This window comes from Sinohyriopsis cumingii, chromosome 5 (genome assembly GCF_028554795.1).
Source record: "Sinohyriopsis cumingii isolate HCF-2022 chromosome 5, ASM2855479v2, whole genome shotgun sequence".
In the NCBI taxonomy this organism is placed as follows: Eukaryota; Metazoa; Mollusca; class Bivalvia; order Unionida; family Unionidae; genus Sinohyriopsis; species Sinohyriopsis cumingii.
Genome location: NC_142965.1, coordinates 80933910 through 80952518, shown reverse-complemented (window position 1 = coordinate 80952518; position 18609 = coordinate 80933910). Strand labels below are relative to the sequence as shown.

General features: G+C 36.8%; 1 protein-coding gene and 1 long non-coding RNA gene across 2 annotated transcripts; both read right to left on the bottom strand.

The window, feature by feature from the left end:
* Positions 1-3000: 3000 nt before the first annotated feature.
* On the bottom strand, positions 3001-6473 carry LOC149799598 (uncharacterized). Its single transcript, XR_016421192.1, has 2 exons — positions 5794-6473; positions 3001-4755 (listed from the first exon to the last, which is right to left on the bottom strand). It is a non-coding gene; the product is annotated as an uncharacterized LOC149799598 (long non-coding RNA).
* A 375-nt stretch (positions 6474-6848) lies between these two features.
* LOC149799597 (uncharacterized) lies at positions 6849-9551 on the bottom strand. Its single transcript, XM_089958938.1, has one exon. It carries the CDS (start codon positions 9258-9260, stop codon positions 7305-7307), a length of 1956 nt encoding a protein of 651 aa, XP_089815064.1. The 5' UTR covers positions 9261-9551; the 3' UTR covers positions 6849-7304.
* Between the last annotated feature and the right edge of the window lie 9058 nt (positions 9552-18609).

Here is an 18609-nt window from a genome sequence, read left to right as displayed (position 1 = left end):
ACATCACCACTATTGTCCTCCATCATTTGCTTCAAGATTAAATCGCAACGTGCTTTAATGTCTTGGCTGACAATTTTCTGTTTGAGCCTTTTTCCTTCTCTTGTTCTTATTCCTTGAAACATGTTTTCACTAAATATTGCAGAATTACACCGTTTGAACTGTACACGACCTAAATGGATGGAATCCGACAGTCTTTCTACTTTCCACATTGGATGCAGAATGATGTAAGCATTTTGGAAGCCAGCAGCAGCCTGTGCATTCCCATCTGTTGTTGCATGTCTAATGAGAATCTCTTGCAGAACAAACTTGTTTCCCATTTCTCTTGCCATTTCATACTCTGAATGTGGTTCAACTGGTGACAGATTTGCTGTGCAGTCAACATGGCCTCCTGGACATTTCACATCAAAACCTTTCCCCTTCAGCCATGCTCCAGTCCAATACAGCTTGTTTTCTATTGTAGTTCCAACAATGTATTGCTTCTCTGTAACAGTTTCGCAGGCAATTCCAACAGCTTGTGATGAACTCTGACCAGGTTTCTTTTCATGTCCAAAGCTAATGGCATTGTATCTTGCATCAAAAGCAACATTTATTTGCTCAGGATGCTGAACACCACGCATAACATTAACTTGTCTGACTAGTTTCAGCTTGTCTGTTATGTCCATTTCATTGAGCTCCACAGTTGCTTTGCCTACAAGGTTGGAGGCCCTTTGCATAGATGTTCTGCTAGGTGGCGGAATGTCAGTGGCTGCAAGCAAGTATCTAGCCCTGGTGTTGCCCATTGGTGTATCTTGTAGTCCAGCTTGAAACATCATATTTACAGCAGCAGGATTTGGCCCAAGTTTATTTGTTTTTATCTCATCATACAACTTATACTCTGGTGACTTAAAGCTGCAGTTTTTACACATCATAGTATGCTTCCAAGCAAGTCCCCATTTTATTTCATTAGCAATTTGGAACTCTGGTCTACCACATATGTTGACTTGATTGCCATGGCGATGAATGATATCATTCCACATTTCAACATTTTTTTTCATACAGATCATACGTGCCCCATCGTGCTCATTCAATTTTGTCTCTTTCAAGTCCAGTTTTGCTTTGGGTGATGGTCGTATAATTTTTGCAGACCCAGGTGTGCCATTACAGTCTGGTGCCTGAACTGACTTGAGACCCTCATTTGTCGGCTTTGTCACTGCTATGAGAGAGAACTTGTCTGCATCAATTCTTCTGGTCACTGGAACAGATGCAGCACTGGAACTTGGTAGAGTATCATCAGTCAGATATGTAACTCCTTTGTTATGTGGAATATATCCAGGTTTAAAAAAGTTGTCTTCCTCTTCTTGTACCCTTTCATGGTTTCAGTTACAATAACTGCATGTAAAATACAAGAATTATCCTCTCTCTCTCACTTATATAACTAGGAGAAGGCATGCTAGCGTGGTTTCAGAGTACTTCACCAACTCTTCAATACTACTGGAAGCCTGACATCTGAAGACTCCTCCCCTTCATGGGTGGAAATGATGTCATGTACTTGTTTAGACCTAGCTTGCGTATTTAGATGCTACCAGATTTCAGGTGTTACCTTTCACTGACAAGTTCTGGTTTAATTGCTTCACACCTGATAAGGAAAACCATTGATGTTTATGACAAAGGAATAGAGAGACTTTGCCACAGAAGAAAATTTGTCAACTTCAGGTTTTAAATTTTCATTAAAATTTAAGTTAAATTTAATTTTTCATATCAAAATATGTATCATTTTTTTAAAATTATATTTCTAAGAAAGTTAAACAGTCAAATTTAATTTCAAATAATTTCCAGATTGGTGTTAGAACTAAAAACTGATTACAGTTTATTTAAAGTGTTTATCTTGACTAGCAAAATCACAATTAAACATTAAGTTTTGTGCATTTTTTTAAATTCGGCCATTTGGAATTGAGTTGTGCTTGTGTTACAGTGGTGTCAGCTAAAAGCTTGTATCTGTCCTATTCATGGATGAAAGTCCTTAAAACTTTGCAACAGTATTTAAGAGACATTGATTTGATCACGGATGGAAGTTTTGTCCATGGAGGTGAAATTGTCTAACCCTGTCAGGAATCGGTTCACAAGTAATACTTCCAGTTCAGTACCCACGAATGTAGTTCTAGTCTATTTTTAGAACATTTTTTCCTCTCTCATTTTGGTGGTGATAGAAGAGTTTTATTTATGCATTTTTTGTAGGGATTTAAAGATAACTGTTTATTCTTGATAATATGAGCTCAGGGTTTTGTTGTATGTGTGTATTTCGGCGACAGTGCACAGTGAGTAATAAGGTCTTGGTGATGATCCGGAAGTGAAATCTGTGTTCTGTTTACATACTGCTATGTTGACAGTTTAGCATCTAAAAAAAGAGCAGGTCAACCTTTGACTAGAACTTCACCGTGAAGTCATCTTTGAAGGTATTTTAGATTAACATATGATTTGTATTGATTGTCACACAGTGGAAAGGTCAGTACTGAGAAACAAATGTAGAGAACATATAGTAAAATTAATTGTGTCCTATGTCCGTCTGGGCCGAGAAAACTTTTTATGCAGTGTTCCCATCAAAACCGAATATCCGTGGGATCAAATTTGATTTGAGAGGTTTTGACAGGCTTGCGATTAAATGAGGGAATCGCATGCGTGAATGAACGCGTGCTTTTGTTTTTTTTGCAGTTGTTTAAACACATCATCATCGATACAATCCTTAATTTGCGAGAAAAAACAATTGAGAAGAAGTGTACATTTTGAAAAGAAAAACAAAAAATAATATTTGTCACTTGATTAGAAGGAGACAGAAAGGGAATTGTTTGTGCATGCATGTCTGAGATAAGGTAAGCGCCTATATGTGTGTGCGTGTGTATGTGTGTGTGTGTGAGAGAGAGAGAGAGAGAGAGAGAGAGAGAGAGAGAAAGAGAAAGGATGGATACAATTAGGAGACTACATATGATTGTGTGCGTGTAGTAGTCCCAAAAATTAAAATAACCGTTTGTTTATTTTAAACATTTATTGGAAAATTATCTGAACAACATACATTCCATTTGAGTACTCTTTTCCGTCAGCAAAATCAAAAACGATGACGCAGTCCTGGTTATAAAACCCTGGGTATTTAATTAAAACAAAAATATATGTTGATAATTTATACAAACTAATATGATCAACAACGATTAGATAATAAACAGACGATTATATACTGTCTAGAAAGAAACGCATTGTCCCTTCTCATTCCGTTACCCTATCTCCCTCCCACCTACGAAAGTTAAAGGTTAGTCATCAAGAAACATCAACTGTCAAAGGAAGAAAATAAGGTTCGTATGTGTGGCAACGCGTATGTGTGCATGTCGGTTTAATGTTTTATTAAAAGCGATAAAGGTAAAACACGTTTTACATGGAATATGGAAAACTATTTCGTTCATTTTGAACCAACCAAAGGCTGGGTCACAAGTAAAACTGCTCGGGTATGCTATTTGTGGCTAAATCCTGTTCAAACCTGTTCTATCATAAAGGTCAGCATTAAATTCCTTGAATATTAATGTGTGATGACTAAACGACATTGATTATACTTTCAAAGTTTCATGGCTAAATATCCAGCTACAGTCTAGCAGCAGAACCCTTGTATCTTCAATATAATATAAAGAATTTGAAACATTATCCATAAAAATAAATTTAAAAACGCACGGAACTCTTCATGTTCAAGAATAACTCCACTTTCAAACGGACATGAATATAAAAAAAGAAAACATCAAGGAATGAACACATGACTTTAAAGCTTATATGTTGTGGCAAATTTGGCAATGGAGGCTCTGACTCAGATTTAGCCTGTTGTATAACGAGTGCTTCTAGTGGACAGGTCGACATAAGACTAGACACATCACCGCTGCTCTCAGTACCGATTAAGCGGTTACCAAAATTTGTAACTGGACACCGCCAATACTCGAACCAATAGCGGCTTTCCGGGTTATCGTTGCACCCCTACAACAAACAGACTCCCATCCCCCGCTTTCTCTTTACTAGACAGGACTAAGTATTGAAAGATAAACAATTTGGAGGGTAAAACAATGAGTAAAACTGCAATAACAAAACAAATTCAGTTATTTTAGCAGATTGAAATCTAAATTACAATTATATAATTAACCATAAAAACTGTATGGTTACACTTCCTAACTGAATAGAATAAATTTAACATTGCTATTCTCTTTAAAATTTAAGCTTTTCAGAAAAAATGTATGAGTAGTTCTATAATCAATGTTAACATAAAAATTCCTTGAGCACCTGTTTGTGAAGAATACACGATACAGATTACACTTTCAAAGTTTCTTAGCTAAATGCACAGCAATAGTCTAGTAGCAGAACGCTTTTGTCTTCAAATGAAATAAAGAGTGAAATATTAAACAATGAAATAAAAAAATTAATACAAAAGAAAACATAACTGTCCACGTTCAAGAATACTCCATTTTCAATCACGTGTGAGCATGAAATAAAGAAAACATCAAGGAACGAACATATGACTCTAAAACTTATGTGTAATGGCAAATTTGGCAATGGAGTCTCTGACCCAGACATTTCCTCCAATAATCGAAGTGTAAACTGTTCTCCGGGTAATGATTTCAATCCTACATCAGACAGTCTCTCTGTCTCTATTTCATTCTGTACGTATTTATGTCTCTCATTACTAGACGAGCATTAGCATAGAATAGGAACTTCGGCTGCTTTGAGGTCGGCTGCTTCCAAGCGCCGCTGGAACTAAACAAAAACAAGAAATATAAAATGTAACATCGCACGTTTAAGCCAGTACTGAATTACAGAACACATTACCTAAGCATTCTGCGGGGGGGGGGGGGAGGAAAGAAAAGACATGAACGGTGGCAATCGCATACTCTCATTAGATGGATATCTGTGTGAAAGAGCTATCTTCAATCAATAGATCATTTTAATTTTTTCCCAATCCAAAACAAACTTAGTGATTAGCTAGTGCCATACATCATTCTAGGAATAAAACTTACTTCTTAATAATGAAAGCGAATAATGATTAGGCTATATGACCATAGACAATGTAACACAATGTGATCTTAATTTTCTAATTATTTGAGACGACGGTACAAATAAGGGTAATGAAGCAGTTACCTCTATGACACGTGAGGCATATTAATACCACCATGGGTATGATACAGCTTCAGTAGCCAAGGTTCCGATATGTTAACCCCATCTACACTTTGGCGGATAGAGCAGATATTTTAGTGCTTTGTCCTAGCAACATGTATTGGATTTCATGAGTTGTCTCCCTAAGCATGTAATATCAAATAATCAATAGCGCGTAACAGTGGTACATTGTACATCGGCCAAAAATGATGTGGGCTATCGTAAGAATGACTACGTACCAGAGAAAAGGCATTACATGCGCATTTGAGTGTATTAAATAATTATTCCGCCTAGTACTATCAAGCATTCTCCTGTAGAATCCAGTTATAGCATTTTCTGTTATGTTTGGTGTATATTTCTTATTCTCACTCTGACTTACTTTCCCTTCACAGCTTATTGTGTACAAGAATATAACATTGTGATAAAAGAACAACACTTTTATCTCGAAAAAGATACTAAAATATTATATTATGTATTTCATATTTGAACTTTCAAATGTATTACATTACATGCATATGTATCAGTATGTAAGATTTGAAGAATTTCTCTTTGGAAACATGGGATAATTTGAGCCTGAAAGATCTATATAGTAAATATTAAACGACAACTAGCCATTTAGAAACAAGTTGTGTAGATTGTTACCTCTTTTCAAATACTGCAAGTAATTCATCGTGACATTCACAAAGCATGACTAACTTTCCTTGTTACTACAATCAATGGCACTTAACGATGAGCGTGACCTACTCATAATAAGTTCTGTAGGACATTTAAATGAGGAAAACACACAAATGCATTGTTTTGATAGTGCCTTCACATGTTTAAGGGTGATGTCTTTTTGTTCATAAGACCAGAAGAAGGTTGTGTTTCTATAGCAAATATTTCCTTAAAAAAGCAATTTGCAAAGTGTCCGAAATAGAGCAATCACCATGTTATGTTAGATTAATCTGAACACTTTCTCGTCGTTTGACATTCCTTCGAACACAAGAATCGCGTCGTTCATGTTATTCAAACATACACCAGAGGATGCTGAATTCCATCATCGCGAGATAATAATACATCGAGTTGTCTCCCTTCTGGAGTCACCTGTATTACAGTTTTAGAGTTCGAACCACAGCAGTAAATAATACCGTTTTTGTCTACAGTGATCCCTAGAGCGCCTTTCAGATCATTGCTTTCAAATGCATTCAGCTTATTCCCCTTTATATCCATGGTAACCATTACATTATTTGTAGTGTAATAAATGTGTTGTCCATCCTGACTGACACAGTGCACACACATTATACTGACTACTCAAAGAGTCATATGACATAATCCTATTGATGAGTTTGTCTGAAGTATCATATGTAAGTAACGAATCTCCATGAATGTCTACAATAATGTTCTGTTGATAGGAGGCTATTCCTTTTACATAAGTTGTCAACACAAATGCTCCTCAGCGATGTCAGGGTATTACCCGCAGCCATGAGGTCTATGCTATATTTTAAAGTTACAGCCACAGTATTATGACCCACACGACAAACGTGCCTAGGACCGTTGATCTGTAGACTTGATATACACTGAAAACTCTTATCAAACAGATTTAATTTTATATTTACCTCATCAGAAAATACAAGTCTATCATCAGGAAGGAAAACAACTGAATATATAAAACATACGTTGTTATCACCAGGAATCTTAGCTTCTTTTATAGTCATCAATTTATCGCATTTCCTGTGATCTTTAAAAGCACAGTCACTGCAGCAAAATTCTTTGTGATCGAACAAATATATTTGTATATTTTCCAATGTAAAGAACAACAATACATGTCCTCCTGAATTGAATTTAGATCCTGCTGTACATGTATTCAGTGAACGGTGATTGTATGATCCTTGCGGACCTTGAAAATCTTGTGATAACTGTAACAATTACTACAGAGATACTCTGAACACGTGACACAGTAGGCCACAGAGATGTTCCTTTTGCTTACTGTCAAACATGGCTGCCAGTAGACAGGTATATCTTTGTTAGACTTTGATGACTCCAAAAACGACAAAATGACGGCGTTGGTTTTAAGAGTGATGTCTTATTGTTTACATGGCCAGATGAATCTAGTGTTTCTCCAACAATTATTTTATTAAAATAAAGTAATTTGCAGGGTATCTTAGAAAGAGTAATCATGATATAATCTTGAAAATTTTCACGTCGTCTGACCTTCCTTCAAATACAACAATCACGTCGTTCCTGTCATTCAAACATAAACCAAGAGGATTCTGTAGTCCATCATCGCGAGATAGTAATACACCGAGTTGTCTCCCTTCTGGAGTCACCTGTATTACAGTTTTAGAGTTAGAACCACAGCAGTAAATAATACCGTTCTTGTCTACAGTGATCCCTAGAGCGCCTTTCAGATCATTGCTTTCAAATGCATTCAGTTTATTCCCCTTCATATCCATGGTAACAATTACATTATTTTTTGTGTAATAGATGTTCTTTCCATCCTGACTAACACAGTGCATATTTTGCTTACTACGCAAATGGTCATATGAGTGAATCTTAGTGATGACTTCGTATGAAGTATCATATGCAAGCAACGAATCTCCAGCAATGTTTACAATAATGTTCTGTTGATATGAGGCTATTCCTGTGCAGAAGTTGCCAACATAAATGCTCCTCAGCGATGTCAGGGTATTACCCACAGCCACGAGGTTTATCCTATAGTTTAAGGTTACAGCCACATTATTATTACCCACATGACAAACGTGCCTAGGACCGTTGATCTTTAGACTGGATATACACTGAAAACTCTTATCAAAAAGCTTTAATTTTCTATTTGCCTTATCGGACAGTACAAGTCTATCATCTGGAAGGAAAACACCTGAATATATAAAACATATCTTATCATCACTAGGAATATTTGCGCTAAAAATTAACATTGAATTGTGCTGTAATTTTGGGTGTACGTTGTCGGTCGTTGACGATGTAATTGATAATCTGGGGATTTTGCACACCCTTCTGAACGTTTTACCGAGTGAGTTCAATGTTTTAATGATTCCTTCACAAGTACCGTCACGATGAAATTCAAATTCAACCACCTCTGATTTTGTTTCCATTGTGTTGCATTTCTCCTTATACTTAAGAACTTGCTGGGATACTTTGGTCATTGTAATGAAATTTTTTGTCTCATTATCGGATGTTGTACCGTCTATCAGCATTCTTTCGGATGTTTCAATGGCAGCTATTGCGCTCTTACATTCTATGATTTCATCCGATATTGTCACAACTTCTTGTTTATACATCTGATCCAGTTCTTCAAGGGCTGCTGTCTCCAACCGTGCAATAAGTTGTTTTATCATCACGCTCCATTCCTTAATTGAATTGGTTATTTCAGTCTTTTGTTGCTCAATGGATTCTATTTGATGTGACCTACTTTCGAGTAATGTGATAAACAGCTTTTTCAGTCCATCTAAATTATCCGATATGTGCTTAAAGTCTTGACAGTCTTTGGTACCTTTAGGTGCATCTTTTATAGTCATTAATTTATCGCATTTCCTGTGATCTTTAAAAGCACAGTCACAGCAGCAAAATTCTTTGTGATCTAAACAAATATATTTGTATTTTTTCCAGTGGAAAGAACAACAGTACATGTCATCCTGAATTGAATTTATATCCTGCTGTACATGTATTGAGTGAACGGTGATTGTATGATCCTTGCTAAACTTGAACATTTTGTGACAACTGTAACAATTACTACAGAGATACTCTGAACACGTGACACAGTAGGCCACAGAGATGTTCCATTTTCTTACTGTCAAACATGGCTGGCAGTAGACAGGTACATCTTTGTTAGACTTTGATGACTCCAAAAATGACAAAACGACGGCGTTGGTAGGAAGTTTCGCGGCCCAGTCATCTGGTGTCTGCTGGGTAGTAGGTCCTGGGGTAGGACTTCTACACACAGGACACGAAATGGTATCTGGCCGTGTCCCCTCCACTATCAGACTGCTTGCATGTCTACAAATACACTTCTCACAAAATGTGTGCAAACACGCCAGTACTTTCGGTGACTCGAACGTTTCCAAACAAATTGGACAATTCAGCTGTTTATAACCGGCACCCTTTGCCTCTGCCATTGTACAGTGTACATGCAGGATTTTTACAACAGTAACTGCCTGACTTGGCAAAGTCCTCTACCAAAGTATAGTCTTGTAGAGATGGAAGTTGAACATTGAATAACTTCCTTGTCGCGACATTGAGTACCTACATATTATCACCTCATAATGAAGACTATTATCAGAGACCTTTATGAGTCCCCATAGCTTCTCCTCTATTTCATTTCTCACCAACTCACTATATACATGTCGACTAAAGTATAAATCTATGGTCTGTACATGAATTGTATACAAGTCTTCTAACTTGATAGGTTACGCTGATAGATAAAATCAGTCGTATTAGTCTGGTTCGCTGCTTTGTATGCTCCCTGCGTTGCACTCCGCATCGTATAACATAAGAAGCAGGGAACCAGACTATTGTCGTATATCCCTTGTACAAAGTAGAATCACGTGGTTTGTAAAGTCGATATCGTATGGCATGTATAGCACTATTCTGATGAATATTTATGATCTGCCCTTCCCAAAGTGACGATTAAAAAAACGAAAATAAAAAGGAAACTTGCTCTTTATTCACTGAGTTTCTGATCCTTCCACTTAGACATCGAGATGCTGACATACGTTGAAATACTAAAGCGATTGTTTTGTGTCTCTGAAGACAAAAAATAGCGAGATTTCGAAATTTTAATTGTTCCTAAATATTCAATATACAGATGACATATATTAGGCCTCTTTCGAAACTGTTTGGCCTTTTCATCCAGTGCTCGTCCATTACACTTGATGTTTCTACTCATTTTCAGTTCGAGGATACCCCTCTCCTAAACGGTTGATTTTATGACTTGTTGACTCCTAATTGTCCATGGACAGGAGATTTGATGCACTATGGGAAACCCTCGTAAACGTAGGTTTACGGGTCAGTCTTGCAACCGAAAGGGTGCGTGTTCGAACATTACCGACAGATCGGTCCTGGTCGCCAATCGTGATCTGTCCCTGAGGAAGCCACTCTACTCAATTTCCTCGGCACTAAATAACCAGGTTTTCCTCTGCCACACAAAACCAAACCAAAACAAAATTCGGAAGTATGCTGCATGTTGGTTGTACTTTGGCATGTGTATCAGTTTAAATTTGCAGTATTTACATTAATAAAAGCAACCTACGAAATTGCAAAAAAAAACCAAAATATGCCAATAATTAGATGGGTGAATATGTTTGTTCACAATACACACTCAGTTTCTTGCATCAGAATAAAAACTGGCATAAAAGCTAATTTTAATAAATCCTTCACTATTTGAGATTGCGTATATTTGACGATAAACTCTTTTCATAAGAACATTAGTATTGGAAAAATACAGCAACGCTCCAGCCATGTCGGCTCACAACAACGCCTTATATGATACAGTCCAGTCAGGTCGACATGGGGCACATGTATCAGAGATGCTCCCAGCATACCCACTGATGAATGACCTAACTTAGGACAATCTGCTACTTGCTATCGCTTTCAGAGGTTGGATATAATATTGAAAACAGAAAATGCGAAAAAAAATTCCTGTAATTTAAAATAAAAATCAATACTGGCAGGAAATTGATCAGAAGACATAAACTGATTCGAAACAAGCTTTTGAGTTCCTATTATCACACTGAAAAATGTGCGCATAAATAAAATTTGAAATTTGTTTCTCTTCTAGTTATTATTTTTTGCACCAAAACTATTTTTACTGCTGCTGCTACCACAAGCTCCATCACCACTCCCGTTAATACCTGTTTCTACTATTACTACAGATGTTTGAGGAATAAATTATGTTTTAATATGTAGTGGAATTATCAGTCTCGTAGTTGATATATTTATATCTATATTTAAAAATATGACAATACTGAGTAAGCGAATCGTCTTGCGCAACATAATCTGACTCGTCCGTGCAGCTCACCATATGGTCCAAAGCGCCTAAGGGAAGTATAGTACGACTTTTATAGGGTTTTAGATGGCGGAAGTGTGGGCTAATATTAAAATAGTGACTCACTACTCCTTATTATATAACCCAAAGTTAAATGAAACACTGTGCAGACCCATAAATGTTCTTTGAAATAATAAAGCTCTCAGTATGTGTATATTTTCTTTCTTTTTTCATTTTATATTGTTTTGCTTGGGGCGGGGTCGTGTCAGTAGGAAGATAATTTTATTAAAAAAAGTCTTCAGCTGAGATTTTGTTGAAACGTATCAATGGAACACAACCGGTCCAGTACGACGGCCTTATTAGACTATCAGGTAATGTATGAAGAGAAAATAAAATAGGCATGATTCTCTTACAAAGACAAGGATCATATAACCGTGTTATTTATTTCACACTGCATACAAGCCGAGCTAGATGTGCAACGAGAGATTCAAAATAATTTGAGGGACTGGCTAGTTGATACGGAAATGAGAATACTTGTGTTAATCTTAGAAGGCATATTCCTTTTGTTACAATAAATTGTATGTACGAATTTACTGACAGAGAGATATTTTTTATTAATAACAAATTTCGTTCTTCAAGTAGTGGTTACGATAAAATTTATCAGTTGATCGTATAAGGCTGACAGATTTATCTTCTCCTACATGCATTGAAAGTCCATGTGTTTCCAACAAGTTTGAGAGGCAGTCTAGCATGATCACTTGGACGCAGTACGAAGCACCATAGTCGGGTAGAAAGTATACAACTCTAATGAAAACAGTAAGAAGTAATTATCTGATCTTTCTTTTATGCGGGTGTATGTGTGTGTGTGTGTGTGTGTGTGTGTGTGTGTGTGTGTGTGTGTATCTACATATTATATAATGCAATACAAGTCAAGTCTTTCTACCTTCATGTTCGGATATAATTAATTTTTGTTATTGAGATGCACATTTGCCTTTGGGCTTTTGAACACAAAATTCATTGATTGTGCTTTCATCAAGCGCAACGGTGTAACAGACTGTGGAATAATTTCTGATGTCCGTTGGTCTATAGTATGGCTTTGTCCCACTATACTATGTAATTGTAAAAGGCAAAAAATAGCAATGTCAGAAGTCCGAGAATTCATTCAATATAAGCCAAACCAGTTAGGAATAAAGATAAAATGTATTTCTCTTCTGTCAACTTTCCATCCCCTGGTGTATCGACGGGTCTGTCTCAACTCTCTCCCTCTGTCTCTCTCTCTGTCATTGTCTCTCTCTGTCTGTCTGTCTGTCTGGTCTGTCTGTCTGTCTCTCTCTCTCTGATGGCACGACGCTTATAATGGATGAGCTGGAGTAATCGTAGGGTGAGCATGGAGAGATCGTAGGGTGAGCTAGAGCAATCGTAGGATGAGCTTGAGTAATCATAGGGTGAGCTGGAGTAATCGTAGGGTGAGCTTGGATAGGTCGTAGGGTAAGCTGGAGAGGTCGTAGGGTGAGCTGGAGCAATCGTAGGGTGGGCTTGGAGAGATCATAGGGTGAGCTCCAGCAATCGTAGGGTGAACTGGAGCAATCGTAGGGTGAGCATGAAGAGATCGGAGGGTGAACTGAAGTAATCATAAGGCGAGCGTGAGTTATTGTATGGTGAGCATGGGGAGATCGTAGGTACATATGTGTAGCTACATGACTATTTGTAATCAGTCGGCTGTAGCCATCCACTCTTCCGTGAAACCTGATGCGTCAGTGTACCAGTTTGTGGCTGGTATCGACATGTCATAGATGATCTGGCTCTTTGACATTATATACTCTGGTTTTCATACAGTTCCTCCTTCCTCAGGGCTCTTCCCACTGGATCAATTTTTGAATACGTTATCGCAAGCACCATCAATATATATATATATGTACGCCATGCTCCAGACGGCTTTCTTTGATACAGGATTCACCAACATTAGGCGTACTATGCAATATATCACGAATTTGACTGTCAAAGTCAAGGTCATTTATGTCCGAAAATGTGTCAGTTATATTTAGTTCTGTCCTTCTTCTATATAAAGCTGATATACTAATTGACAGACATGATGCAATTCTGTCCCATGTCATGCTAGTTTCAGGTAATGATTCTATTTGATCGAAAGAACGACTATAACGTGGTTGACCAGGTCGAGTTCTCTCCTCCAGGGATGATTCATATGAAAACGATTGCCTCTGTGAACTGACTAGCAGATTTTAGACTTGAAAGTGTTCCGCGGATGGAACAGTCAAGTTCTTGTAAAATGTGTAACACTTCTCTTCTTGCGTTAAGATTTATACACCTTTCTATGACAGTTAATAACACGATGTAGCCCTCCAATATTCTAATCTGGTATTCGATTTCTACCAAAATTTGTGTCAAATAAAATCTATTAATATTTTGCAGACAAGAATCGAGGTATATTAAGAAGTCGTCAATTTCATTTCTCTCCATAATTATTCATTGAGGTAAACGGGTTCTTTCAAATCAAACACAAAGCAGGATTAATGCAGGACCGGAAGTCACAAAGGGAAAATAATCAAATCTCCAAAAGAAACCGTTTCCATTGTGAATTTCCTACCGCTCACCCTGCGATTACTCCCGCTCACCCAACGATAACCTGAGTTTAGCCTACGGTCTCTCCAAGCTCACCCTACGATTAATCCAGCTCACCCTACAATTTCTCCAGTTCATCCTACGATCACTTCAGTTCACCCTACGATCTCTCCAAGCTCACCCTACGATTGCTCCAACTCACCCTACGATCTCTCCAAGCGCACCCTACGATTACTCCAGCTCAGGGGCGGATTAAGGCTCACTGGTGCCCTAAGCACTGACAAATCTTTGTGCCCCCCTCCTTTCCACGTACACCTGGCAAGATAACCCTAGGGTGCACCATGATCAAGCAACAGAACATTATGATCAATTTGCACTAGTTTTATCAGTTTTTTTTTACAAATCTTCATTCGTTTTTTTTCTTTTCACCCTTTTTTCAACTTTGTGGTGCCCCCTTTATCCCTGGTGCCCTAAGCACGTGCTTAGTCTGCTTAATGGTTAATAGGCCCCTGCGCCAGCTCTTCCTAGAGCAAAAAATGTTAAATATGCAGGAGTTACCTTTTCACAATCAATCAAAAATAATGATCATATAGTCTATGCCTACGATAAAGCTAAACGTGTAACAAACTCACTATACTCAATTGGATTAAATGCAAATGGGACGATTCCTATAGTTTTTGTGAAAGTCTGGGAAAGAGTTATATTGCCGTCTGCTTTGTATGGCTCAGAACTCTGGTTTAATATGTCATATCAGGGCATTGAATCAATGGAGAAAATACAACGATATTTCGCCCGGAGAGTACAAGGTTTCCCTCAAAGATCGCCTATTGGATCTACGACATCATGCTTGGGGATGCTATCAATGGAAGCTCGCATAGATAAGCAAAACCTCGTATTCTTTGGTCGCATCAGCAAATTTAACTGCTAAAAAGGTTTTCCTCTGGGTTGTTGGAAATTTGATTTTTGACCCCCAGCATAGCTACAACTCTTTTATATATGATATAAATACTGTACTCAAAAGTATGATTTAGAAGACTATCTCAGCGATTTTATTTTCACTGGAAAATTTCCAAACAAAATAACATGGAAAAACTTAATTGGGACAAGAATACAGATATTTGAGGAGAAAAAACATGAAATGAGTATCATAAATCCATCAGAGGAATTCGGTAGATTTCTAAAAATTAACCCAGAACTAAAAATGCATCATCTATGGAAAATAGCTTACACTGACTCAAGCAGAAAAATGGAATATGGGACATTAATTCGTATTGGAGGAATGCAAACAAGACCTGGACTGTGTCCCCTATGTGGCAAAATGAGTCATGACCGTATTTTGCATATTTCGATGAATTGTGCCTTAACCTCAGACGACAGAAACCACTTGAGGGAAAGTCTGTTTTCGTATATGCCTCCAGTGATTTACCGTGATTTCTGTGATCAGACCGATGATGTTATACTGATTATACTACTTGGTGGTTTAAATGATATATCAGAACGTTTGGAATTTGAGACATGGATAAATATGATCAGACTATCTACCAAGTATTTCATTAAGATAAAGGATATTATATATTCGATTCAATAGAGAACTCACTAAGAATATAAGGAAAGAAATACTTGTACTGGATTGCAAAGCGATTAGGAAACTAATTATTTTTGTTGTCAGGATACATTTTCAAATGTTCTATCGTATATATATATATATATATATATATATATATATATATATATATATATATATATATAGTTTAGTAATGATTTTAATTCATTTATTCGTTTGCTATTGGAAATAATTTCAATAAGTAACGAATCCACCATTTTTGTGATTCTATATATTTAAATGCATTTCTTTTTTGTCTTAAAATCTTCAGAAAATGGAGGAATAAAAGAATATCATCATCTCTCTCTCATAAAAAGGTGCTAACTATGAAGCGCCATAGCGGACAAAGCCTGGTCCAATCAGAACGTTGCCGTTTAAATTTTAATATCATATGTCCAGAATTCCAATTCCACTTGTTGTATTAAAAAAACTTGTCCTTAAAGTTCCATTTTCTCAGTCGAGATTTTAGATTGTATCTGTTGAATTAAACAGTAGTGGTTGAAAGCTATATTTTCTATGCCTAGGTGTTAGATTGTGTCGTTTGAATTACTTGGCGGTGGTTGAAATTTCAATGTCATACGTCGAGAACTCCCAGTTTACATATTGGTTCAAAGAGTTTATGTTGAAAGCCCCATTTCATATGTTAAGTATTTATATTTCATCTGTTAAATTACACAACTTTGGTTGAAAATTCTATGTCCAATGTCGAGTTTTTAGATTGTATCTTCTGAATTAGACCGCGGTTGTTGAAATTTCGATGTCATTGTCGAGAGTTTCAATTGAACATGTTGAATCCCATTGATTGTACTGAAAGTTCCATTTCGTATGTTGAGTTGTTAGATTGTATCTGTTAAATTACACAGCGGTGGTTGGACATTTTGTTGTGCTTGTCAGAATTGCTATTTTTATATGGCGACATGATGTGTTGGTATTAAAAAACATTATACAATGTCCACTTTATCAATTCAAAATAATATCGGGTATTAAGATATATCATTCCTGAATTGAATTATGAGGCGCCATTACATTTCATTCAATTACAGCTGAAATTTACCATTCACAGGTCGAGAGTTACTATGAATTTCTTCGCTAGTGGTCGCTCTCGTGAACGGACAGCGTTATTTAGAAACAAGAAGGCTGCTTCTTGCTGCTGTGAAATTCAACAGATGAAATCTAAATACTCACCATATGAAATGGAACTTTCATCACAAACAGTTACATTCAACATGTGAACTAGGGATTCGCGACAAATGATATTGAAATTTCAACCACCGCTGTGTAATTCAAAGTATACGCTGTAAAACGTCGACATAGGAAATAGCACTATAAACCACCACTGTATAATTCAACATATAAAATCTAAAATCTCGATCTAGAAAATGGAACTTTAAATTTGATCCAACACGTGATATAGCATTTCTCGACATACGACATCGAAATTTCAATTTAAACTTTCTCATTGTAAAAACCTTTGTTCGCTACTGCGCCTCATAACTAACAGCTCCATCGCTAACGCTCAGCATGACGAGGTTAGTGTTATGACTGGTCGGCCTGGTGTCAGGATAATGTGACTGGGTGGGGCATGATGCTACATGTCTGCGGCATGATGCTCCAGTGCTAGACGCCACGATAAACTGCCGCAATGACTGCAGATATCGTAGCGATATGGCTGCACAATTACTAAAGATATGTTACAAATCCAAATCACAAACATATACACGCACTCTCTATAGCTGTCGTTATCTGTTATGTAACAAAGGACTCAGGAGAACTGCTCGTCCAGACTCCTGACCGGTTTAAACTAGTCTGGATCGAGTAAAAACTTTACTAAACAGTCTTTCCATCAAAACGGCATAACCGTCGGACCAAGATAGATTTTAGAGGTTTTGACAGGTTTGCGGTTATATGAGGGTATTACATGCGTGAATGAAGGCGTGCGTTTGTTTGTATGCAATTCTACAAACACATCATCGCTACAATCCTTAATTTTTGAGAGAAAAAAAATGAGAACAACCATCCATTTTGAAAAGAAAAAAGAATTAATATTTGTCACTTGATTAGAAGGAGACAGAAAGGGAACTGTTTGTATGTGCCTGTTTGAGATATGGTAAGTGCTTATATGTGTGTGTGTGAGAGAGAGAGAATGAGATATATATATAAAGAGACTACATATGTTTCCCTGTGTGCGTGTAGTAGTCCCAAAAATTAAAATAAGCGCTTGTTTATTTTATACATTTATTGTAAAATTAGCTGAACAACATACATTCCGTTTGAGTACTATTTTTTCAGTCAGCAAAATCAAAAGCGATGCCGCAGGTATTGTTATTAAACCCTGGGTATTTAATTAAAACAAAAAGATATGTTGATATTTTATACAAACGACTATCATCAACAACGATTAGATAATAAACAGACGATTACATACTATCTAGAAAGAAAATCATATCCCTCTCTTACACCCGTTACCCTATCTTCATCCCACCTGCGAAAATTAAAGGCTGGTCCCCAAGAAACCTGAACTGTCAAAAGAAGCGATTACGGTTGGTACGCGTGTTTGGGTATTTTCTTAATGTTATATTAAAGGTGATAAAGGACACACGGTACTAATTATACGGAAGAACTGTGAACCAGTCTAGAAATGGGTGAACAAATAATAGAGTATTTACGGGTTTGGTGGTCCATAATTGGTTAATAATGAAAATTGAAATTTTCGTAAAAATATCTTGTGATAGCTTATCCTATATGTAATTTTTAAAAAGATATAGACAATTTTCTACTGATGCAATTTTAGTATTTTTGCAGGCTTGACTCAGGAGTACTCAATAAAGATAGTAGCACCTGATTCATTAGGTGCAAAATCAATAGCATGAGTTTCATGCACATGTAAATAAACAAAATGCCGCGGCTCATATGGTGTTCTCCACACATAAGCTTGCTCCAAGGTTAGATGTGCATGGAGAATTATAGGTCTCATCATCAGCACCCAGAAATTTTAAGTTATTGAATTTTGAATATGATAGTGTTTCCATATGTTTACTATTGGAGTTGAATTAGTACCGTGAGTCCTAAAGGTAAAGCACGTTTTAAATGTAATGTGGAAAACTACTCAGGTAATTTTTAAACAAACAAAGACTGGGTCACATGTGAAACTGCTTGGGTATCCTATTTGTGGCTAAATCCTGTTCAAACCTGTTCTATCATCAATGTCAACATAAGATTCCTTGAATAATAATTCGAAATAATATAAAGAGTTTGAAACATTTATCCATAAAAATAAATTTAAGAAAGGAACGGAACT